The sequence below is a fragment of the Myxine glutinosa genome, chromosome 2, assembly GCF_964187855.1.
Source record: "Myxine glutinosa chromosome 2, kmMyxGlut1.1, whole genome shotgun sequence".
Classification (NCBI taxonomy): domain Eukaryota; kingdom Metazoa; phylum Chordata; class Myxini; order Myxiniformes; family Myxinidae; genus Myxine; species Myxine glutinosa.
In genome coordinates, this window is record NC_136262.1 from 196,020,087 (window position 1) to 196,046,835 (window position 26,749).

General features: G+C 46.0%; 1 protein-coding gene and 1 long non-coding RNA gene across 3 annotated transcripts in view; one reads left to right on the forward strand and one right to left on the reverse strand.

Annotated features, from left to right (window-relative positions):
- LOC144890695 (uncharacterized) overlaps positions 1-2,609 on the forward strand; it is a 34,187-nt gene extending 31,578 nt beyond the window's left edge. The window contains exon 2 of the long non-coding RNA XR_013622432.1: positions 2,425-2,609. This is a non-coding gene — a long non-coding RNA (uncharacterized LOC144890695). The remainder of the gene's footprint in view (positions 1-2,424) is intronic.
- LOC144890693 (transcription factor COE3-like) overlaps positions 1-20,121 on the reverse strand; it is a 69,856-nt gene extending 49,735 nt beyond the window's left edge. For both annotated transcript variants that reach the window (XM_078772142.1, XM_078772141.1), the window contains exon 1: positions 19,872-20,121. In XM_078772142.1, the coding sequence (XP_078628268.1) occupies positions 19,872-20,009 (138 nt within the window). In that variant the 5' untranslated portion in view covers positions 20,010-20,121. The remainder of the gene's footprint in view (positions 1-19,871) is intronic.
- Positions 20,122-26,749: the final 6,628 nt, after the last annotated feature.

Here is a 26,749-nt window from a genome sequence, read left to right on the forward strand (position 1 = left end):
GCTCAAGAGATCCAGAGACTTGACTTCTCTCAGAGGCTGACCACAGAAATGGGTTGGTGGATTATTCTGCTGTTTTTATATGAAATGACAAAAAGAGATTGTGAGACTCCCGCAATAAAAGACGTGTTCCAGGTAAATGACCACTTGCATATTTTGTCTATATGATCAAAGAGGAATTGGAAGAGGGGTGAGGAAGAGCCCTGCGCAGGCTGTAGATGTCTGAAAAATGAAACAATGGATATTGAGTGACAAAGATAGAGTGCTCATGTACAGGGTATGTTACCCACTACTAGTATTGCATGCATAAGTCTCGTTACCCCCGACAAGTATTGCATGCATGCTTATATGTACGGAATACACAGGTATGTAGACACCTATATAGCTGTATTTATTAATATTCCATAGAGGGTCTTTGACACATATACATACAGTCACGTCAAAAAGTAAGTACACCCCATGTAAAGTTTTGACTTTTTCAACATATTTCAACATACAGCTATTTGATCTTCATTTCAACAATATTGATAGACAAAGGTGATATAATATAACAAATATCATGAAACATTTGCATTTTGTAGTCCATTGTATAATTTAAATAAACATAAATGCAAATTTCGCATGTGGAAAAAGTAAGTACACCCCGACATTTATCACTACTTCAAATACCTAAAATTAGAATCAGGTGCACCAGCTGAGGTGCAAATGATTAGAACATCATTAGAGAGGATCTTGGAGGAACCTGTTTTATTTAAACCTCAGACATTTAGTTTGGTTTGCTCTTTGTTGTTGAAGTGTGCGGCGTCACCATGCCCAGATCAAAAGAGCTCTCTGAGGCCTTCAGAAAGAAGGTTATAGATGCCTACGAGTCTGCGAAGGGATTTTAAAAGATCTCCAAACAATTTGAAATCAATCATTCGACTGTCCGGAAGATCATCTACAAGTGGCGAAGATTCCAAACAACTGCCAACTTGTTCAGGCCAGGCCGCCCCAGCAAGTTCAGCCCGAGAGCAGACCGCAAGATGCTGAAAGAAGTCTCTAAGAACCCCAGAATGTCATCATGGGACCTACAGGTAGCTCTTGCCACTGTTGATGTCAAAGTGCATGAGTCTACCATTAGAAAGAGGCTGCACAAATTTGATCGACATGGGAGGTGTGCCAGGAGGAAACCTTTGCTGTCCAGAAAGAACATCAGGGCAAGACTAAAGTTTGCCAATGAACACCTAGGCAAAGACGAGCACTTCTGGAACAATGTGCTCTGGACAGATGAGTCAAAGGTAGAGCTATTTGGCCACAGTACCAGAAGACATGTTTGGCGAAATCCAAAGACAGCATTTGACCACAAGAACCTGATACCAACTCTAAAGCATGGTGGTGGAAATATTATGGTTTGGGGCAGCTTTGCTGCATCAGGGCCTTGGCAGCTCACCATCATAGAATCCACTATGAATTCTTCATTGTACCAGAGGGTGCTTGAGGATAATGTGAGGCCATCTGTCGGAAAGTTGAAGCTCAACCAAAGGTGGACAATGGAACATGACAATGACCCGAAACATACCAGTACATCCACCAAGGAATGGCTGAAAAGAAAGAAATGTAGGGTTCCGGAATGGCCAAGTCAAAGCCCGGATCTAAATCCCATCGAGATGTTGTGGGGGGGATTTGAAACGAGCTGTGCATGCAAGAAACCCCTCAAACATCGCACAGCTGAAAGAATTCTGCATGGAGGAGTGGGCAAAAATTTCTCCCAGTCGATGTCAGAGACTGGTAGACAGTAATAAGAAACGCCTACTTGAGGTTGTTTCTGCCAAAGGGAGCAATACCACCTATTAGAGCCAAGGGTGTACTTACTTTTTCCACATGCGAAATTTGCATTTATGTTTATTTAAATTATGCAATAGACTTCAAAATGTAAATGTTTCATGATAATTGTTATATTATATCACCTTTATCTATCAATATTGTTGAAATGAAGATCAAATAGCTGTATGTTGAAATATGTTGAAAAAGTCAAAACTTTACATGGGGTGTACTTACTTTTTCACGTGACTGTATATAATACTGTTGCGAATATGGAATTTGGCCTCCATATCCGCTTGTAAATAGTCCCCTATTTCCCCAATACTCCCCAACTATCCCCAATCCCCCATTCCCTAGTCCCATTGTCTGTAAACAACACTCTGTAGAACCGACCTTCCCCTTTTTCCCCCATTAAATGTCGTGCCCAGGTCCACCGCATCTCACGTAGACAACTTTCGGACATCTTGCTAGTTATTCTTAGTCTATGTCAGTTAAGGACTCGTTTCCATTAATTCTGACTCTTCGTTGCACCAGAATGTGATTATATGGCACCAGTAGTGAGTTTAGGACCTTCCCTTACCTCCTCCCATCTTCTTCCCCAAACAACAACAACAACAACAACTACAGCAACAACAACAACTACAGCTACAACAACAACTACAACCACGGCGCGCGGGGGGAGTGTGCGTCCTCACACCGGCTCGGTTAGCCGCCATGACCATGCGCTCCACGGGGTTACCACGAAGGGGCTCCCTGTCAGCCCCTCGTCAAGGGTGGAGCCGGTAACCCCCCCCCGCACGCACCCAATGAGAAGCAACGAGCCGATTCCATCTGGGGCGGAGCTAACGAGCCGAGGGCGTGTCACTCCCCGCCGGATATACGCGGCCACGTACCGGACGTGACGTCAGATGCGCCCCCAGCTTGGAGAAAGAACGTTGCCTTCCGAGCGCTGTGACCTCCCTGCATCTCTGGACCGGACCGAGTCGATTCTGCCTTGAGCCAAGAGTGCACCTTGAGCCATCGACTGCCTGCCTTTCCTTGCCATCAATCCCCGTGTGAGTCAGCCTTTTGTCCCGTTTATCTGTCGTCTGTTGGGAATAATATAAGAGTGTGTCTAAGTGCTTATCTTACTATGCTGTACCTCTTGTAGTTGTAATCTAACCTTCCGCCCTAATATAACCTCCTCCGGAGGTCTTGAGAACTGAACCCCTGGTGTCGTGTCATTTGAATCCCAGCCATGTGTCCTTTTCCTTCATTGATTTAGTATAGCGCGACTTAGTCAACGTTCGAGCATAATCGGGTAAACTGTGCAGACGTGGTCATACCAAACCGCTCGGTAAACTAACATCCACCACCGCGTCTGTAACAATTGGTGTCGAGGAGTGGAATTCGAACCCGGGACTAAATTTATTAGGCCCAAATTTGTAGTAGAATCGATTCGGAGCGCGTTTCCCGTGCGTTATTAGGCCCAAATTTGTAGTAGAATCGATTCGGAGCGCGTTTCCCGCGCGTTATTAGGCCCAAATTTGTAGTAGTATCGATTCGGAGCGCGTTTCCCGCGCGTTATTAGGCCCAAATTTGTAGTAGAATCGATTCGGAGCGCGTTTCCCGCGCGAAATTATAACGGCGAAATTTGATTTTGTTATACGGAAATAAAAACCCGAATTTTGAAAGTCGCGCTATGGCAGACCAAGACAGCTGGGGTCCGGTAGGGGAGAGTGAGGCAGGGTCGGTCCAGGACCAAATTGAGGGACGCGAGGAGAGCGAAGCAGCGAGGGTAGCAAACGCACAAAATGGCGCCTCGCTGGTCACCGCGCCCGCGACCGTGGCAGCGCCCCCGGTGGATTTGAACTTGTTTTTTTATGCAAATGAAGGCCCTTATGGACAAGAATAAGGAAGAAATGGAAAACAGAATAATGGTGGGAATGAGGACTAATAGTGAGCGATTGAAAGGCAAATTGAGGGACATGAGGGACGAAGCGAGGGGTACCGGTGAGGGATTAGACAAGAAATTTGGGAAATTAGACAATAATTTTAAGGGATTAGACAAGAAATTTGGGAAATTAGACAATAGATTAGGGGAAATACAGGAGGGGTTAACGGGGGTAGAAAATAGAATGGCTGCCCAGGAGAATCAGATAGAGGGAGTGAAAAATGGGTTAGAGGGGTTAGAAAACAGGATGGAAGGCAAATTGAGGGACATGAGGGACCAAGCGGAAAGGGAAGTTAACCAAATGGGGCAGCAGATAGAGGGGGTCAGAATGGGGGTAGAAACCAAACTGGATGCTCACAGGGAGGAAATGGAGCAGATGAGGGTGGCATCTGGGCAGGAGATGCAAGTGATGGGAGAAGAGATCAGAAGAGGAGTGAGTGAGGAGGTCGGAGGAGTGCGCGAGGAGGTGAGGCACTGTAAGGAGCACATGGAGAAGGAGGTGAGAAAGGGGACTGTAAAGTTACAAGGGGGCATAGAGGACCTGACGCAGGAGGTGGAGCAGCTAACAGAGGGACAAAAAGAACTAACGGACCAGGTAAAGAGGAACACTGCGGTATTAGGAGGTTTAAAAGCGACACAAAACGACATAAAAAACGACTTAAAAGCGACAAAGAGGGAATGTCAGATGGTACGTGAGGGACTGACAGCGAGGTTGGACGAGGTGGTAGAGGTAATGGAGACGAAGGACCGGCAGGTGAGGATGCACCTGGAAACGGTCAAGGTAGCCTTAGAGGATGAGCTGGAGGAGACGTACCGGGGAATGAAAGAGGTGAAGCAGAAACTAGAAGAAGTGGAAGAAGGGATGAGCGAAATTAAGAAGCGACGGAGAGGGGATAAGAAAGAAATAAAAGAGGAGATAAAAGAATTGGTCCAAAGTCTGTGTTTGGATCGTGATGATGTGCTCATTAACCGGATGAGGGATTCGCAGGTGATGGAGGAGAAGCGAAGAGGAAGAGGACCTGGTGTAAGTGGTGACCAATATGGTCGTGCGTATGATGCGCCAGGGGATTTAAGAAGCTTGGGGGTCGAGATGGACCCGGGTGTTCGTGAGAGGCCGTTGGTGAAGTGTGCGACCGGTCTGGTGTGCGAAAAAGGAGGTGTGCAAGAAAGTCCGACTCTGGGGTGTGTGAGGAAAAAGTGCGTGCCAAGGAGTGAGTGTGCTGGCGAGAGTGAGTCGGTCGTAGCGCGTGTGCGAGGGAGCATGTGGAAGCGCGGTGTGGTGAGTGTTACAGAGGGTGTGACGGGAGAGTGTGCGCAAGAGTGTGCGCGAGAAAGGTGTGTGACGGACAGGTGCATGAGGGAAGAGTGCGCTGTCAGAAGTAAGGAAGAGTGTCCACCTGTGGTGAGTGTTACAGAGGGTGTAACTGGAGAGTGTGCGCGAGAAAGGTGTGTGACAGACAGGTGCATGAGGAAAGAGTGCGCTGTCAAGAGTAAGGGTGAGTGCGCTGTCAAGAATGGAGGTGAGAGTAGTGAGAGTGACAAGGAGAGTGAGCTGGTTGTGACAGGTGAGCGAGGATGTACACCTGGGATGGAAGGATGCACACCTGGAATGGTAGAGCGTGTGTGGGAAGGCACATTTGAGTTGGTAGTGAGGCACGTGGTTGGGTGTGCGAATGAGGGCACACCTGTGATTGTCACAGAGGAGGTGACTGAGGAGGGGGCGCGAAGAGGTGTTTTGGTGAGGTGTGCGACCAACGAATGTGTGCCAAAGTGTTCGGTGGTCAGGTGTGTGACCAAGGCTGTGAGTGGAATGGGTGTACCTGGGTGTGTAAGGAAAGGTACGAGGAGCATGGGCACGGCTGGATGTGTGAGCAAGGAACGGGCTGCGGGGTGTAAGCATGCAGGTGAAGCATCGACGTTACACGGGTTAGAGGTTAGGTCGACTTTTAGCCGAATCGGGCCCTCGGTGCGTGCTGGGCCTCGCTTTGAACGGCCGCGTCCGTGCTCCACTAGGCGGAGCGGGCAGCCCGATAGAAAGGGTCGTCATGGCGACCACTTTTTGTTGAGGCAGTCCGGCAGGTCGAGATCGGGACATTGGATGGCTCCACGCCGAGATGGTGCGTGGGATCTCGGCCCGGGTAAGCCCCCGTCCCTGCACCGAGTGCCGGACGCATCCAGCCGCTGGCACAGAACAACCCGCATTCATGGCTTGGCTTTACAAAGCCGGGCTTTGGACAGGGATTGGCGCACCGAGAGGTATTAGTGAGTAGACTGGGTGATGAGGTTAGTGTTTTGGCCCCAAAATTAGAGAAAAACAAAATTTGATGATTGGCAAGGGATTGGCAGTAGTGATTGGCAGATGATGGGTAGTGATTGGCAAATTTTTGATTTGTGGAAATTTGATGTGCCAAATTGGTAGTGAGCGATGGGCCCGGTGGGTAAGGGTGGCATCCCTGCCACCCTTCCCGAGGGGGCAAAGGAGCAATAGCTTATGGGGTGTATGGCAGTGAAAACTAGCCCGGGTGGGTTAGGTTATATTGATAGGGATCTAGAGAAGATGACCTAAGGTAACGTTAAGTTTAGTTAGTGACTGATACCTGTAGTGGGGACGCAGGTAGATTAGTGTGGATGATAATGACGAGGGAGCGCAAAAGTTTAAAGGGACGACTGGGAAGCGCAAGTTTCAGAAGGGAGTAGTTAGCTGAGATGATGCCGTGTGTGTGAGAACTGGACAGGTGTGTGGAGCAGTGTATGAGTAGTGAGTGTGTGGATCAGCGCGAATGCGCTTGGGGAGAGAAGGGTGCAGGTGGCACCAGGTGTGAGAGCACAGGTGTGCAAGTACAGGTGTGGAGAGAGAGTTGGAGTAAGTGGTACGGAGTGGTGTGCATGGTGCGAAGGTGTGAATGGGGGAAGAGTGGACCCCCATCACGGATACCCGGGGCGGGTAGTGTAAGTGTTAGGTAGAGGGTATAGGTAAATTGTGGTTGGATATTGGCATCTGTGGTGCGGTTGCAGAATGGTGTTGTGAATGGGTGCATTAGTGTTGTGGAAATGGCTGGGCGTGTAGCCTGTTAGTGTGTGTAGTTGGTTGGGCACCCCACCACTGTGAGGATGTCGGCCAGGTGAGGCCGCAGGTGGGCTCTGGGAGCCGGTAGTTGTGAGTGGGTGCCTGAGGATCCCGGGTGTGGATCGGGCAGCCCAGTGCCAGAGAGGGCACCGAGTGGGGAGAGCGCCAGAGGGCCTTCCCCAGGTAGTTAGGTTAGGGTAAGGAGCAGGTAAGCTCGGAGGCAACTGCAGTGGTGGAGGTGTGCAGGTGGGTAGACCCGCTGGGAGAGGTACACGCCACAGCCCAGAAATTGTGCGAGGGCACCGGGAGATGAATCGGGGGAGTGAGACCCCAAATTGAAAAGCACCACAGTTTGGCCAATGGGAATTGGTTTTTAGAACCCATAGTGTAAGAGGGCCAATGGTTTGGCCGGAGAAAGACCCCGGGTAGTGTAAAGTTGTTAAAGTCATTTAGGAAATAGTTAGGATTGATGAACCTGTCGCACCATACGCAGCCACTCACCTGTGGTGATGATGATGACTCCACACCTGTGATTTCTTTGTTTTGTTGCAGGAAATGAGATTGCTGTGGATTTGTGAGACGCATCACGACGTGGATGAGACATTGGGGTGATTCCATCTCTCCCTCCTTAGGAGGGACTGATGATGAATTGGTGATGGCAAATTTTGATGTTGAGTTGGAGATGGCAAATTTTGATGAGAGTTGGGAATAGCAAATTTGATTGGTTAGGAGGGAGAGAAGACGAATTTGGTATATGGGAGGAACGGGGAAGACAGTAGGGATGTTTGTTGATTTGTAAAGTAGATGTTTATGGGTAGTGTTGTGTTTTGTGGATACAGTAAGGGGTAAGGGAGGGGCCATGTAGGTTACCTGGTGGGGTGGGGGGGCGTACGATAGGAACGTACCTGTCTCACCTGGTTCCCATGTGCCCCCAGTGTGCATCACCTTGTATTGCGTGCACTTTTGCGCCCTTACCACCTTACTCACTTGTCTTCTTCTTTTGTCTCCCACCTCCGAGGATCTGGTTTTGGGGCAGAGAGAGAGGAGAGAGAGGTGCTGGCTTCGCAGTTGTGGGCCTGCACTTTCGCTGCTTGCTGCCTGGATCGATACACCATATGGACCGCAATGTTTGTGGCCACCCACAATGGACCGCAGTTCTTTTGCGGCCAAGCACCACCCGTGGAAGGACCTATGGGTCAACGTGGCACCTATGCCATACAAGGTGAACCACTAACAGTTGGCCCCCTGACGGCCACAAAATACAGAAATGGACGCGGTTGGCGCCTTTCTTGATTTTTTAAAGAAGTAAGAAGGCCAAGTGCACCACATGAAGGCAAGACCAGCGGCAGAACATCGGCCGGCTGCGACACCACACAATGATCACTAAACATTTTATTGGTGCACCGGATGGTGCTGACTGTGTGATGGGGTGGTGCTTTGTGATGGGGTGGTGCTTTTCGTACTGGGAAAGGGTGCTCTGCACGTTATTAAAGGCCGTAGGCCACAGAGCACTCGTGGGTTGGTGTATCGATGCTGGCATGCGTGCGCTCTCTATGCATAACATCTGCATGTGTTCCTCCAAAAACAGGTCCTGGATCGTAGTGTAAATAGCAGCGTAGTCTTGTAAATAATGCTCCCTACCGGCTGTATGTTTAGTTTGCGAATTCTTTCCGGATTCGGTTATCCTGTGGGTGTGTTTCTGAGAGGAGAAGGGTGCAACGTCGCAGGGGGACATATTTACTCATTTGTGAATATCTGTAAAACTGTCGCACTCAGGGTAGAGTTAATAGTAGAGGGAACTACATCTGAGTGCCACACTAAAATAGGTAAAAATTTATCGGGTCGGGACGCCCCGAGGGTAGAGAAGGGTGCAATGTTGCGAATATGGAATTTGGCCTCCATATCCGCTTGTAAATAGTCCCCTATTTCCCCAATACTCCCCAACTATCCCCAATCCCCCATTCCCTAGTCCCATTGTCTGTAAACAACACTCTGTAGAACCGACCTTCCCCTTTTTCCCCCATTAAATGTCGTGCCCAGGTCCACCGCATCTCACGTAGACAACTTTCGGACATCTTGCTAGTTATTCTTAGTCTATGTCAGTTAAGGACTCGTTTCCATTAATTCTGACTCTTCGTTGCACCAGAATGTGATTATATGGCACCAGTAGTGAGTTTAGGACCTTCCCTTACCTCCTCCCATCTTCTTCCCCAAACAACAACAACAACAACAACTACAGCAACAACAACAACTACAGCTACAACAACAACTACAACCACGGCGCGCGGGGGGAGTGTGCGTCCTCACACCGGCTCGGTTAGCCGCCATGACCATGCGCTCCACGGGGTTACCACGAAGGGGCTCCCTGTCAGCCCCTCGTCAAGGGTGGAGCCGGTAACCCCCCCCCCCCCCGCACGCACCCAATGAGAAGCAACGAGCCGATTCCATCTGGGGCGGAGCTAACGAGCCGAGGGCGTGTCACTCCCCGCCGGATATACGCGGCCACGTACCGGACGTGACGTCAGATGCGCCCCCAGCTTGGAGAAAGAACGTTGCCTTCCGAGCGCTGTGACCTCCCTGCATCTCTGGACCGGACCGAGTCGATTCTGCCTTGAGCCAAGAGTGCACCTTGAGCCATCGACTGCCTGCCTTTCCTTGCCATCAATCCCCGTGTGAGTCAGCCTTTTGTCCCGTTTATCTGTCGTCTGTTGGGAATAATATAAGAGTGTGTCTAAGTGCTTATCTTACTATGCTGTACCTCTTGTAGTTGTAATCTAACCTTCCGCCCTAATATAACCTCCTCCGGAGGTCTTGAGAACTGAACCCCTGGTGTCGTGTCATTTGAATCCCAGCCGTGTGTCCTTTTCCTTCATTGATTTAGTATAGCGCGACTTAGTCAACGTTCGAGCATAATCGGGTAAACTGTGCAGACGTGGTCATACCAAACCGCTCGGTAAACTAACATCCACCACCGCGTCTGTAACAATACATATAGGGGATAATGCGACTTATGGCACACCCTGTACCACAAGGAACATGGACTGGTCCCAGAATGCTCCTTAAGAGATGCCATCCTCTACAGTTATGTCATGTGAGAGAATATCATCCAAAGCAACGCAATACCGTACTTCTGAACACAGAGGAAAACTGACAGGTAGTTTTAAGAGGAGACATAGAATACCATTAGCTGACAGTTTGGAAAGCAGGACAAGGAGCCAGACAGATTCAAATACAAGGGTTAGGATTGGTCTGGTGAGACGACTCTGACTTTTTTTTTCTTTTAGATTGAGGGTATCCATCTATTGTTAACATAATGGAAGCAGAATGTCTGGAGCGGAATGACCTTGGTGGAAGCCAAACTGATGAGATCAGAGAGTTAGAGAGAAGAGTCTGGAGGTCTGCAGTGATGATTGATTTAATTATTTCAATATGATGGGATAAGGCTGACTGATCTATAGTTGAGATTTTCATTTTTGGCAACCATACTATGAATTGGGCTAACTTTGGCAACTTTAAATGATGCATGCATGTGGACTTCAGAGAAAGACCTGGAAAAGAGGACAGAAAAAGGAATCGGTAGAGCAGATGAACAAGTCTGAATTAATTCAGGTACTCTGGGTATGTGTACTCTGTCATTTGGCCCATTTGCAGTGGAGGAGTCAAGACTTGCTTGGAAGTTCTCCACCTCCGTGGGAAAGAAGTTCACATGTATTCAAAGGAGTTTACATAAGGGGGTGAGGGTAGCACATGTCCAAGAAGAGGAGAACATGAGACCCATAGCATTTTCTGCAAAGACAGAGTTAAGACACGGATTTAGGAAGAGCAGTGTCTCTCATGACTCTATCTTTGAAGAAGAAAGGAACAAATGAGGTACATGTCATGGTGATGAACTTCACCCACTGCCACCACGATTTTGCAGATGGTGCGAGACATTAAAGATTTGACTCAAGTGTGTCTACCCCATGTGTGTCTGCAATAACACCTGGTGGGGCATGGGGAAGGGAGCTCCTGATGTAGTCCATGACACTACTAACTACCAACACAACCATTGGACTTCTGAAAGTGTGACCAGGAATAACTGAGGAGACAGATCAGTGCATGCATAATATCCTGTGAAAGAAAAGTTTGTTTAAACATATGACATGTAGCTTGGGATGAGGAGGCCACCTGCAGAGACCGATGAATTTGGGATGAGGTGGCCACATACAGAGACCGCTGATGCTAATGGACCAGAATGAAAGGGAAAGGACGTAGCTACATGATTGTGATTGTTGGTAGGATTAGTGGGAAGTATGGTGGGGCAAGAAGGAAGCATATTAGGGTAGGAGGGCCGTGTGAGGGGTGGGTGTATGGTTATAGGAGGAGGGGGTGTCGTGTGTCTTGCGAGTGGGGGTGTGGGCAGGGGTGACAGCTGAAGAGGCAGAAGGCCAGAAGGGGTTGAGAGGGAATGATGGACCCATGTGTCTGCATTTATCACAAATCGGTTTCTGTTTCTGAATACTGCCATTGGCAACCCAGTCACACACATCAGGATTGGGGTGAAGAGCCTGTTTACTGGATGCTCAGAGAAAGATGTGATGGATTGATGTGAGTGGGTTTATATACGGCCTAGGAAGAGATGCGTGAAAAGAGGAAGATGCATGGTAGGAGAATGAGAAACAGTGGGAGAGAAAGGGAGGAGAGGATGAAGAAGAAACAAGACTTTCCTTCCAGGACCAGTCACGTACAGTATGCGGGGATGGTGTCTGGTGACAAAAGTAGAAGAAATGAATCATGTGGCACAGAAAGAAAATTCGAAATAAATTTTGATGAGCAGGAATGATGGGGAGGGTATGAATGGTAGAATTGGGATAGAGGAAGACAGGGATATACTAAGAGAATATGGAGTGGAAGAGTGAGCAGAACAAGTTCAGTGTAAGGAGTGGAGGGGTTTAAATTTATTGAGGGAGAATAAGGGAAGGAAAACAGACAGTAGCCCAGGTAGACGTTGTTGAATGGTCGGATATATGTCCCAACCCTATCTCTTACTTGCAGGTTTCTTTGTTTCTTCCTATTTGTTTATTCTCTGGCCTGTTGTATCCAACTGTGGCCCCACTACTCGACTGGCAATACATTGTTTTTTACCCTCTTTCATCTTAATCTTCAATGAGCATAGATGTTGTATTTTAAAAGAATCATCATCTCATTTTGTTATTATAACCAAACAAGATATATAACTCAACCATTATACTCTTCATCCAATGTTTTAGACAAGTTGTCATCGTTCATTGCAGCTCAGTGCATCGTAAGAGGTGTTTTACACACATCTGCTTGTCTTGGGAAAGCCAGGTCCCTCTGAATACATAAAGTGGTGCAATCGATTGGGAAATCAACCAGACTCATGTGCTATGATCAATGTTCTGGGTGCTAATGCTACCATTTTGAAGTGAAGGCCGGATATCGCTGCTTCATGACTACACCCTCCCCAGCACCCACAACACTCAACCTTTCCGATGCTTTCCTTCCCATACCTCCTCTGCACACGTACATACACTCACATCTGCAGGCCACTGAATTTTTGTCCAACTACTGATGTTTACTTCCATTGTACAATGCTTCCTTATTTAAAAAGACTAAACCCAGGTTCTAAAGTTCTTAATATGATATTTGCAAGATTCAGTAGTAATCATTTAGCTACACAAGCTGTTTGCTTAACGACCGAGTTGCCCGTGCCTGCACGGGATTCTGATCGGGATAGGGATGAGTGCAACAAAAATGCAAATGGCGTCTTCTGTCATCGAGTCGGCAAGCTGGGAGCAACAATTCACACTTATTGCCGCATCTGATGCAATTCAAATGCTCTAATGGCAGCACGGCGCTCCATTTGAAGCAGTTTGTTCGATATACGTAGCGTTTTGAAGCCTAGGGTCTGCAATATTGGTGGCAAAGCCAGTGACCAATTGCAAATTTATAGTAGGATCTAAAAAAAATTACTTGTTGCAGAATTTTTAGAAGACCTCATGAGACCGTTTATTTTGACCTTACGGTTAAGAATGTATCGGCTTAATAGTGGTGTGATAGAATGGCCTGGATTTGGTACGTGGAAGCTTTTTGAAGGGTAATGAGATTTTATCAGTTGTAAAGGAAAACTATAAGGCTTTCCCTTCAATTTAGGTACATCTGAAACACATTTATTTACTTTATGAACAGTCTTAGTGTGCTTTGGGAACACAAGTTGGTCAATGATTTCCACCGAACCAATGCCTCATCATAATGAAACAACCATTCAATGGTATAATAAATAAATATTACAAACGTACTGTCGTGGCTAAATATATTGGCGCCCTTGAACTTTTTTCAAGTAACTCACAATTTTCTCTAAAAATAAGTTGAAATTGACAAAAGTATTTGGTCTCCACAATCCTTTATTTCACTGTTAATATTACAGAAGCTTTGTTTTTTATTCAGAACTTAATATATCCTTTTAAATCAAAAAATAAAAATAAATGGCATTGACAAAATTATTGACACCCAAGACTTAATATTTGGTAGCACGGCCTTTGGACAAAATAACTGCAGTCAAGCGCTTCCTGGAGCCATGAATGAGATTCCGACACCTCGCTACTGGCAGTTTGGCCCACTCTTCTTGTGCAAACTGCTCCAGTTCTCCCAGATTTGAAGAGTGCCTTCTCCCAACTGTTGTTTTCAGATCTCCCCACAGGTGTTCAATGGGATTTAGATCTGGACTCATTGCTGGCCACTTCAGAACAGTCCAGCATTTTATCTTGAACCATTTCTGGGTGCTTTTTGAAGTGTGTTTGGGGTCATTGTCCTGCTGCAAGGCCCATGACCTTCGACGGAGACCCAGCTTTCTGACATTGGGTTGAACATTGCACTCTAAAATGCCTTGATAATCTCCTGATTTCATGATGCAATCCACACATTCAAGGTACCCAAGTGCCAGAGGCAGTACAGCAACCCCAAAACATCACTGAACCTCCTCCATGTTTGACTATAGGGGAGGTGATCTTTTCTTTGAAGTCTTCATTTTGTTTTCTGTAAACATAGAGATGATGTCCTTTCCCAAAAAGCTCTAATTTGGTCTCCTCTGTCCACAGGACATTCTCCCAGAAGGATTTTGGCTTGTTCAGGTGTGTTTTGGCCAACTCCAGTCAGGCTTTCTCATGTCTCTCTCTCAGCAGTGGGGTCCTCCTGCGTCTCCTACCATAGAACCCTGTTTCATCGAGTTGGTGACGGATGGTGCGAGTTGAAACTGTCGTACCTTGTGTTTGAAGGTCAGCTTGAATGTGTTTGGCAGTTGATCGAGGTGCTTTCTCCACCATTCAAACAATCCTTCGCTGCAATCTTCAATCAAGCTTTCTCTTGCGGCCAGGTCCAGGGAGGTTGGCTCCAGTGCCATGGGCCTTAAACTTCCTGATAACATTGCGTATGGTGGACACAGGAACATCAAGGTCTCTGGAGATGGACTTGTCGCCTTGAGGTTGTCCATGCTTGGCTAAAATCTTGTGTCTGACCTCCTCAGACAATTCTCTGGTTTTCTTTCTTTTCTCCATGCTCATTGCGGTAGACACAGTGACACAAAACAGCAGAATGGCTCCTTTTCTCTATTCAAACTGGTTGAATGAGTGATTTTTATATTGCAGACACCTGCAACTCACCAAAGGTGAGTTCAATTCCAAAGTAAGGGAAAATCACCTGCTTGAAATCTAATTATTTCTAACAACTTCTAAAAGGAGCCAATAATATTGTCTGGGCGATTTTAGGATTTCTGTGTGGAATAAGCTAAGATTTAGTAATTTTTCAGCTTTTTTGGTTTTATTCCACTGCAAACCAAAGAAATACATATGTGGATACCAAAATATATTTTTATTTCAACAATTTTCTGGAAGAAATGGTGCATTATTTGAAAAAGTGCAAGGGTGCCAATATTTTTGGCCACGACTCAAAATTGATATTATAAATAATCCTGCAGAGCTAAAACCCTAAAAAGCATACCCTGAGGCTAAAAGTTATTCACCGCTTATCCATCATTTTCTGTGCTAAGGTGACGTACGTCCACTTCTGCGTTATTAATTTGACAACAGTTCGTTGAACTAGCCTATGTCATCCTGGTAATTTAATGGAGACTTGAAATGAGCAATTTTAAATGGAGTTTGACTTTCAATTACAACTAAACCATGATGGTTTCCTCGTGGATAGTTAAAAATTTGCAAATTATAATCAGAGTGTGCTTGTGTTACAGGAGGTTATTTTTTCAATAGAAAAATTTCAAATCTATTCATATTTCTATTTCGCTGCTTGTATTCATCATCTGATATCCCTTTAACAGCGAGTGATGATTTAAGCTGTAATTTCCATCCAGCACCCGGGAAGAGCTCAGATGGAGGACTTATTCTCAAGGCAGTTTTGGTGTGCTCAATAAACCAAGACGCACTCGTCTTGGTGCTCAAGACAAACAGGATAATCCAAGCATATCAGGAACGATTTGTGATTCGACATTGGGTGTACGAGGAACTCCAACGCCAACAACTTCCATGAATTGTGACTGTTCTGGCTGTAAACAAATGTTTTGTTCTTGTTTTTTTAGAATTCTGATTTTTAACTGCACTCATTGCTTGATGTTGGAGAAAACAAGCTCTAAAAAGAGTGAAAGCCAAAAATATTTCTCATTGTGGTTATTGGCTGGAACTTTGTTGTATGTACTATCTTGAACAGATCTCACTTTCCTCGCCAGTCCGCGTGCTTGAAATTGCGCAGTGGGCCAAGCGTGCTGTGACTCTTCCTTTTCCTCTTGCTGGCATTCAGGCTTTCGATAAATAAGCTTCATAGTCTCTGAACAAGTCTCTAAGCGATAGGGTGTTTTATCAGAAAGTGATGATATATTAGCACTTGTAAAGAGGAAACGAGCTCTCGCCGACTATTGTAATGATTCCATGGCCTGCAAAGTCCAGTCTTACTGCATAGCCGAGCTTAGATTGACCTGTTTGCTAGCCTAATGCCCAAATGCTCATGGATTGGCCACCTTGCAATCGCATATGCACTTGGTAAGGGATATTACAGAGTATCGGGCAATGCCGGTATGCACGATGAAGTTAGGGGTAGAATCCGTGCATGGCATTTGCACTCTCAAGTTAGGTATAGGAATGAAAAAAAAACAACTTTCAGTTGCACCTAATATGATATAGTTGTGGACAGCAACCGCTCAGGGCAGTACTACGGTTCCGACTTAGGAGTGTTAAAGTGGTGCCCGGAACAATGTTACACTCTCCGTGTCAGGGTTGCTGATCTTACTTTCTGTCTCACTCAAACTATAGCTACCGGGCTAGCTTCAATCTCTCTTTCACGCAAACAAACATCATACACTTTTATTTTCTTGTATTTAAGGCCTGGCCTCGATGAGGACTATATAGTCCGTGGCTGGAGCCTTCAACCTTAAAAAAAAAAAAAACACACTGACTAAAGCCATAACTGAGCAAACTCGACAAAAGCTTGTGTTCATTTAAAGGCCACAGAAGCCTATCGAACAAGAAACAAGAAAGTTGGTCAAAAGCACTTTTTGTGACATCATTTGTGATTTTGTGTCAGATTTGCTTGTTTTGTTTTGCGTATTTTAACCCGAAAATGCCCATCTGATCAGTATACTAGAATGCGACTCATCGATGTTAAAATTCTATTTCTACATTTTTCTTTGTTTATAATTCACTAATTATGCCTGAGTTTAGTTACTGCCACTTTGCTTGGACTCACTCAAGAATTTCCGCCGAACTGATCTGACCCTAGCTGATGTGTTCTTACACTGTTTTCATCTGAACACCTTTACAATCTAGGAAATGCACTACGGCCTCTTAAGTGTTTTCGAGCAGTTTCATTTTTCAACCGCTGTAACATCGAAATAGGAAAACATCACGCGTCAGCTCTATTCTCACCCGAAACGATTTTGTTTCAGTCGCTGGTGATGTTATAACGTTTTCATCTCGTCGACAAAAACAATAAGGCAGGCAGGCCTTCGATAGGCCTTTAACATGCCTCATTACAAGGCATAATTTAATGTTATAACAACGTAATAGAATTATGATATTCCACGAGTACATTCAATTTCAGGCCTAGCAGGTTATATATGCTGGTGGCATGTTTGCCAATGAGCCGTCTGGTCCTGTGTTGAATTCCTTGAAATATAAAGTGGATGTGACTAAAGCTGTCATATGCTCATTTCCAGGAGAATGTATTATGGAGCAGATCCGTTATCAGATGAATCTACAACTGGACTATCTCATGATTGTTTGTACCTGCAGACGAGAATGGTCCCACAACCTCTTTTTGAAGCACTACATTTTAAGGTTTTCCCACAGCTAATTTAGCACCTTTCAAAAAAAAATTCCTAGTTTATAACTGCTGAAGCAGTCTGATGAGGCATTCCATGAATGGTGAGTGTTCAACTGGAGATCATATCTGACATTCTGTTTTACAGAATTGCATCGACCGAGTAAAATGCAGCACACAAATTACGGTACGTAGACACGCGTCAAAAACAGAAGAGTAAGGAGACATTTCACAAACTATTGCCTTCATCATCCATCATTACAACCAATGAAACAACTATTACTTGCATTAAATGCCATGAGCTATCCTATCCCTATCCTACACTTTAGTGGATCAAGAGGGAGCAACTGAAATGACCAATATCTCTCCCCCAGAATCCTTTCTTACTGATATGGAAATATTTTTGGGAAACTACTGAATATGGTCCGACTAATATTTCTCCTAATTGTCCAGCATCCAATCAGATTTGCCGCCTGATAACAAAACTATAGGAATCTAATGGTCAAAGGTTATTTGGGTGGATCTGTAGTGGGAAAAAGTATTTTTTTATATTCAGTTTTGACCATGATCTCTATTTCTTGAAACGTATACGTGTTCCCTGTTTGTCTGGCAGGTTATCTTAGAGGTATGCCTACTTGCCTTTGAGCTGTCTAACCTGGGGTTGAATCTCGGCCCAGCTATAAACTGTCACCCTGGCGTTTCACATGGAGGGTTTGAGGTATCAAAGTGTGCACCATCCATTGGAAGGACGTTAAGCTGGAGAACCCATCTACCGACATTGATCATCGGTGGACATTAAAGATCCAATGGTGGGTTTTGCCAAGAGAAGGTGAGTTATTGCGTACAGTTTGGCCAAATTACAAGTTCCTGAACCTTCATTCAAACATCAGGTCTTGCCAGCTGGTTGATGAAAGACTTGAGCCAAAACCTTCCTCTGGCCAACGCTACAAGACGATGGGGATACACAGGGCAGTTGAATAACTTGTAGTATTAGTAGCTCTGTGATCCCGATTCATTCAATAATCCTACTATATTAAATAAGGCATTTCTTTGTATGTAATGTATGTATATATGTATTATGTATGTATATGAATCGATGTATGTGGATCTGAAAATAATGAAAAAAACAGGTTTGGGCCAATCTCCACCAAATTTTGCACACATGTTGGTGGTACCCAGGGTCAGGTCATGGGTACAATGTCCCCTCCCCCTTCGACCCAGTGTAACCCCCTCCCCTCACTCCCTGCAAGGAGGGTGGGGGGAGACGACTTCCCAATGCTCCCGAAGGTAGTGGGTGCTTCTAGTATTTTGAAATGTTGGTACTTGAACAATCCAAGAAACATAATTTAATGCTAAAACAGTGGAAAAAATAGCATTTTCTTCATGGGGTGCTGATGTTAATAAATGACAATTGAATTTTAAACACGACTATTTTCTAACGTTAACAATATTCTGATGAAAAACTAAAAAGGTTGCACAAAGGAGAATCATAAAGTTTGCCGCATGTATTGAATCAATATGTTGAAAGGTGTATTTCTGACTTGAATACAAATGTACAAATAGTGTGATCAAACAACTGCCATTTTTTAAAATCACCATATATACTATGTCTAATTGGAAATGATGTAAGAACTTTCTGCACAGATTGTTCATTAGCTCCCATCCTGTAAGAGATGGTTCCGTAACTTGTTTATTCATTATATCCTACTAATGGTTTTTTTTAAGGAAAACAACACCTCTAACAGGATTATTAAATAATTTGTCCCACTTCCTATAACCAACCAAACCCCCTTTTCCAATGTAAAAATACCTCATCATGACAATGATTATTCCGCCATTGATTTTGAAAGACAAAGCCATTTCAGCTTCGGTTGCCTTCTCACAATGCAATCATGTCCCTGACAAAATTGAAGAGCAGACATTATCTGGAGTATAACTTTTTGCTTGTGCTATTATTTATCTCTGGCATCGCCTCCCGTCTCTACCCAGGTAGCCAACGACCCCGGACCACAGCTGGCCAATGTCGGTACGGCCGGCAGAGTGTCTTGCCAGAGTCGGCCTGGCATCTCAGTATGCCCTTCCCCGTCATGGACGCACTCTCAAATTTGGAGAGCACCGCATTGGAAATGTCAGCCACTTGAAAGGAACGTAATAATATAGAGTGAGGAAAGAACAGATCCCACGACTGATAACACACAAAATGAAATGGAAGAACAGAACATTCTTGTCGATGCAACACACAACAACAATGGTTAACTTTATGGAGCAATTTTTTAGTCGTGGTGGATATCTGTAAATATTTCATGAAGCATAATAATACTGAGGGAAAGACTCCTGCAGAGAAAGATCAAATGAGAAATTGGGTCATGGGGGAGTGAGTTGTTTGGAGATAACTCCTAAGCCAACGACTCACAACACGCCTTCATTAATGTCCAGAGGGATCACAGTTATGCATGAGAACCATCAAGTAGCATCCCTGGGTAAACAGTGCATATTGAAATGTCAAGATGGTGTCTCGTGTCAGCAGCTTGGTTAAAAAATTGGTGTAAGATCATGAGTGATGATACAAGGAAGACATGATTCTTATAGGAGACTCATTGAAGCCTCTTGCGCAGAGTAGGACATTTTGTTTTCTTTACTATAGCAATGTGGTCTCCTCTTGTACTCTTAAGGTACATCCCAACGTTTTCCCTACCCCAGAATCTCCGCAATATTCTCACTCCTAGCAACTTGTCTCGACAGGTTGCCACTCACCTTAGGCAGCCTCTCGGGATCTCCGGGGTGGCGGGGGATGAGTTTCTGCAGGCGCTGGAAGCCGTAGTCGATGGTGGGCTCATTGAGGGCTGGACAGGAAAGAGGAGGGGTTGGGGGAGAGGGCAGGGAGGAGAACATGGAATGAGAACTACACAGCAAAGTATCGACATACTATTGCCAATCGCTAGGCAGTGTGCTCGTTAGCGGGCTCATCTGCCAGGACACTGATAAAAATGATGACTGTGCTGGGCTCACAAGAAAGCCATTGCGAGAATAAGCAGATGATAATGAATTGCGCTGCTGTGTACACATTATCATTTATTTGAGTGTCAACAAGCTCTAGTTGTAACCACAGTATCTAAGGGGAAATATATTTATCATGGACTCATGGTGCTAAAAGGTGAATAATTATATTGAAAAAGGAACAGAAGGGTTGATGGGAGTGAGGATAGGGTAGGAGAGTATGGGAGAAGTGGGATGAAAGAGAGGGAGGGTTGAGAGGTGAAAAGGCTAAGGAGAGGGAAGAAAGGGACATGCATGGAGCCTAAATGAAAGAAACGGTCAAAAATTATGACATATTTGCATACGTATTAAATAGATATGGCCCCCTTGGCCATGTGCAATCATTAGCCACAAGATTTTCTGATGGGAAAGGGGAATCAAACATTACTTATAACATGAAGTGCTGTTTATTGTGCAATCAACTGTTCCTTATAATAAAGAAAATGTTTAAGTATCTGTCTGATCTTGCAGGTGTTGAAGGAGAAGAAGAAAAAAGGATGAAAAGGAAAAAAGAGGAAGATAAAAGGTTTGCTTTGAAGGGACTTTAGTGTTTGCAATTGATGAACCAATCAGTGTCCCGCTTTCAAGTCCTGATGGCTATCGAAGGATGAATAATTCCAGAAAGTGAAAACCAGGAAGTTGACAGTCAACCGGCTTGGGTTTACTGCTTGCTGAGTATATTGTGTAATTAACATAAAGCAATGAGTGCAAGGATAATAAAACGCCCGTTTAACACTCTTCAAGAAGGTGCAATGCCCAAGAGGTGCAGCCAATATATCAGCTCCAAAAGAGCTGTGGGTAGAATAATAAATTCATATAAGTTTAGACCTTCCAAAAGTTTGGCCCATAGTGTGTGTGTGTGTGTGTGTGTGTGTGTGTGTGTGTGTGTGTGTGTGTGTGTGTGTGTGTGTGTGTGTGTGTGTGTGTGTGTGTGTGTGTCATATCCACACCCTCTCATCTGAATCTACCAATGAATGTATCTGAATCTCTCTGAAATTTACTTCAATGTGACTATATGCAATAATACCATTCTTATCGTTCACTTAATCTAATGCAGGATCTATAATCTCTTGAAACAAATTATATATCTCCATTCAATCTAGGTGGAGAATTTGGTCAGGGAGCTAGTGCACAATGGTGTACCACGGGATATTTAACATCCACAACCCAAATACAGAAAGGACAACCTGCTGTGCATTGCCATCAGAAGGACAGCGTGCTTCGACTTGCAGCACTCTTCATCTGCACTGTGCCAGGATGGTAGTTTTTTTTTTGTCAGAATCAATTCCATGGGTAAATATATATGTGTGCCATGACTGCCGGTCAGGTCACAAATTATATATATATATATATATATATATATAGAGAGAGAGAGAGAGAGAGAGAGAGAGAGAGAGGGAGAGAGGGGAGTGGGGGTGGGAGAGAGAGAGAGGGGAGTGGGGGGTGGGAAAGAGAGGGGAGTGGGGGGTGGGAAAGAGAGAGGAGTGGGGGGTGGGAAAGAGAGAGGAGTGGGGGGTGGGAAAGAGAGGGGAGTGGGGTGTGGGAAAGAGAGGGGAGTGGGGGGTGGGAAAGAGAGGGGAGTGGGGGTGGGAAAGAGAGGGGAGTGGGGGGTGGGAAAGAGAGGGGAGTGGGGGGTGGGAAAGAGAGGGGAGTGGGGGTGGGAAAGAGAGGGGAGTGGGGGGTGGGAAAAAGAGGGGAGTGGGGGGTGGGAAAGAGAGGGGAGTGGGGTGTGGGAAAGAGAGGGGAGTGGGGGGTGGGAAAGAGAGGGGAGTGGGGGGTGGGAAAGAGAGGGGAGTGGGGTGTGAGGGGTGGGAAAGAGAGGGGAGTGGGGTGTGGGAAAGAGAGGGGAGTGGGGTGTGGGAAAGAGAGGGGAGTGGGGTGTGGGAAAGACAGGGGAGTGGGGGGTGGGAAAGAGAGGGGAGTGGGGGGTGGGAAAGAGAGGGGAGTGGGGTGTGGGAAAGAGAGGGGAGTGGGGGGTGGGAAAGAGAGGGGAGTGGGGTGTGGGAAAGAGAGGGGAGTGGGGTGTGGGAAAGAGAGGGGAGTGGGGGGTGGGAAAGAGAGCGGAGTGGGGGTGGGAAAGAGAGGGGAGAGGGGGGTGGGAAAGAGAGGAGAGAGGGGGGTGGGAAAGAGAGGGGAGTGGGGCGTGGGAAAGAGAGGGGAGTGGGGGGTGGGAAAGAGAGGGGAGTGGGGGTGGGAAAGAGAGGGGAGTGGGGGGTGGGAAAGAGAGGGGAGTGAGGTGTGGGAAAGAGAGGGAAGTGGGGGGTGGGAAAGAGAGGGGAGTGGGGGTGGGAAAGAGAGGGGAGTGGGGGTGGTGAACCAATTCATCCACCCAATATGGAAATTCTTTAAAATTGAGGTAAACTGGATGAAAATTGATGATTTTATGTGATGCTGACTTTTGACCTTTTGAAGAAATTCTGAATTTGCCTTCTCCATATTCTCATAATAATTATTTGTTTAAAATTTGATGACTAAATCTCAAATGGTAAAAAAGTTACGGTCCCGACAATGTGCACACACAAACACACACAAGTGATTGCAGAACCCCGGCTCACGCTGCATGGGGGACGGGCTAAAGAGAATAAGTAACCATCATTGTTCATCTCACCACTCTTTGACATTATTGTTTAATCCAAATGGCATTACAGTATATTTGATGCACAAGCATTATGTTAACAGGACAGTAAGCTCCCCTACTGCAACTGAGACATTGTTAATGATGTCCAATCATAAAATGTGAGCATGCTTTCCAAGACCAGTTTCCTTTAAATCTGTAAAATCTTAACATAAACATACAGGGTGCAGATGCAGTATAATATATATATACAATATATATTATAGTATATATATATATATATATTATATACTATAATATATATATATATATATATATAATATACTATAATATATATATATATATATATATAATATACTATAATATATATATATATATATATATATATATTATATATATATATATATATATATATATATATATATATATATATATACATATATATATATATATACACTATATATATATATATATATATATATATATATATATATACACTATATATATATATATATACACTATATATATGGGAGTCCGGTCTGGAGAGGACGCTGGCGTTACTTGTTCGCCGCTTCTCCGACTGGGCCATTGTACATAGTTTGCTTTTCTGGTGGTCGTGGCGGATTTTTGACCGTTGGGTCTGCCCTCTGCTCGGTCCCGGCTCTGCTCCTGGCTTCGCCTGCCCGGCTCCTCCACTGTTTCCTCAGGCCCGCTCCCGTTGTTTGCGGCGGTGGCTGTTTGCCGCTGTGGTCTTGATTAGCGGCTGCAGTCGTTTGCCGCTGCGTTTGCCGCTTTGCCTCCTCGACCTTGGCCTCGTACTCGTCCCTTCGCTCCTGCCTGGCATGGCTCTGAGGTACTCCGCCGCAAGGCTTCTCCTGCTCAATACCCGCTCCACCCCATCATGCATCTCTGCCATCAAATCAAATGGACTCCTCCGACGACCCAGGTACATTCACCGTGGCTCCGGTCGTAAGTTTGTTTATTTGCAATCAGGTCACTCCATCCCCGTCCTCTGGTCGGCTCAGCGCACTCTCACTCTTCGTCCCAGCGCACCTGGTCACAGCAACGCACACGATCGCACCTCCTGCCTACGAACCCTGGCTAAATCACCTGAATTCATCCCTGCTGTTCAAAACAACATCAAGCTCACCCTGTTCAACACCCGGTCCCTCAACAACAAATGCCTCATCCTGAACGAATACATCCTGGATAACAAACTGGACTTTCTCTGTCTCACCGAAACCTGGCAACAACCTCTGGACTACTACACACTTAACCTCACCACACCCAATGGATATTCCTACGTCAATAAACCACGCTCGGAGGGCCGAGGTGGTGGAATTGCCGTTATCCACCGTCAAGACATCAAGACCAACCTCATCTCCATCTCATCTGCTCCATCATTTGAACACCTGGCTTTAAAACTCTCTGGTCACACGCAGTCAGTCATGGCTGTCGTCTACCGCCCTCCCAAACCACACCCATCATTCCTGTCTGACTTCTCCTACTTTCTGACCCAGCTATGTTCCCTCTCCCCCTCAATCCTCCTCCTTGGTGATTTCAATATCCACATGGACTCCACTGACTCCACAATAACCACTGACTTCACTGATTTACTCACCTGCTTTAACCTCACTCAACATGTCGACTTTCCTACCCATATCCGTGGTCACATTTTGGACCTTGTCTGCTCCACTGGATTAAATTTGCACCATCTCTATGGCTCTGACCTCACCTCTCTGACCACTTAGCCATCACTCTGACCATCAACATCCCCGCCCCAACACCAAGGCATTATCGCACAATCAACTTCCGTAAGCTAAACGCTCTTTCACCTACCTCATTCTCATCCACCCTCTCTGAAAAAATGTCCACTTCTCCCTTCATTGACCTCCACACCCCTTCTGACCTCACTGACTACTACAACCACACTCTCTCCTCCTGCCTTGACCAGCTTGCGCCTGTAAAAACCAAAACAGTTTCTTTCACCCATTCTGCTCCCTGGTTTACCCCTGAACTCCACCTGATGAAAACTCGTGCTCGCCAACATGAAAGACTCCGCAATAAAACGGGTCTCACAGTTCACTCCCAAGCCTACAAGGACCACCTACAACACTACAAAGATGCCCTCTCCCGCGCCCGCTCTGCCTACTACTCTCAAATTATCCACTCTGGCTCCGGAAACCCAAAAGCACTCTTCTCGACAATAAACAAACTCCTCCGCCCCCTGAACACCACCACCCAGTCATTCACAGTAGACAACTGCATCTCCTTCCTCTCTTTCTTCCAACGCAAAATTGACAACATCTACAACAGCTTGACCACCGCCGCACCCGCTCCCCCTCCAACCACCTGCCCCCCCTTGTCCTGCCATCCCCTGTCTCGGTTCTCCCCAATCTCCCCTACTGACCTCTCTGAACTCCTCATAGGAATGAAAACTGCCACCTGCACTCTTGACCCCATCCCCTCCAGCTTTGTCAAAGCCTCCCTCCCTGCTCTCTCTCCACTTATCATTGCAACAATAAACTCCTCCCTGTCTACAGGCATCGTCCCACCTTCCCTCAAAATTGCTGCTGTTACCCCCATTCTAAAAAAACCTGGTCTAAACCCTGACACCCTAAACAACTTCAGACCCATCTCCAACCTACCCTTTCTGTCAAAAGTTTTGGAACGCGCTGTAGCCACTCAACTCAAACATCATCTCTCTGCCAATAACCTGTATGAAACATTCCAATCCGGATTCCGGTCCAACCACAGTACTGAAACTGCTCTCCTCAAAATCACCAACGACCTCCTCCTCTCCTCTGACGCTGGCAACCTCAACATTCTCGTCCTCCTCGACCTCAGCGCTGCCTTTGGCACCATCGATCACACTATCCTCCTCACCCGACTTGAATCCACCTTTAACGTTACCGGCACTGCCCTCTCTTGGATTAAATCATACCTCTATGACAGATGCCAGTTCATCTCCATCAATAACTGCAAATCCCCCACTGCTCCCCTCCCCCAAGGTGTCCCCCAAGGTTCAGTTCTTGGCCCCCTCCTCTTCATCCTTTACCTGTCCCCGCTCGGTCACTTAATCCGCCGTCATGGTCTCCAATTCCACTGCTTCGCCGATGACATCCAGCTTTTCATCTCCACCAAGTTCGTCTCCACCGACACCCACTCTATCCTGACAAACTGCATCACTGAAATAAAATCCTGGCTTCAAATCAACTTCCTCAAGCTTAACTGTGATAAATCTGAAATAATCATCATTGGCCCAAAAACGCTCACAAAATCCACCCATAACTTTGCCCTCAACATCGACGGTATCCCAGTATCCACCTCCCCTCACATCCGGAATCTTGGCGTCATCTTTGACCAAACCCTTTCCTTCGACAAATACACTAAACAGATCACAAAGTCAGCCTTCTTTCACCTGAAAAACATTCCCGTCTCCGCTCATCCCTCTCCTCCACGGCTGCAGAAACCCTCATCCACGCCTTCATCACCTCCCGTCTGGACTACTGCAATAGCCTCCTCTATGGTTCACCCTCAAAAATCACCAATAAACTCCAATACATTCAGAACTCCGCTGCCCGTCTACTCACCCATTCCCGGACCCGTGACCACATCACCCCCGTCCTTTACAAGCTTCACTGGCTCCCCATCCCCCAGAGAATCCAGTACAAAATCCTCCTCTTGACATACAAAGCCCTCCATAACCTGGCCCCATCCTACCTGGCTGACCTCCTCTCCAGACACACTCCCACCCGCAACCTCCGCTCTGCTGGTACAAACCTCCTGACCCCCTCCATCCGGACCAAATTCAGATCCTGGGGGGACAGGGCCTTCTCCATCGCTGCGCCCACCCTCTGGAACTCACTACCTCACACCATCAGAGACTCCTCCTCACTCACCACATTCAAAACATCACTAAAGACCCACCTGTTCAACACTGCATTCAACATTCAACCCACAGCATTTAACCCCTGACTATCTCTTCTCCTTCTCCCTCCTTTTGCTTTAAATATTTCCC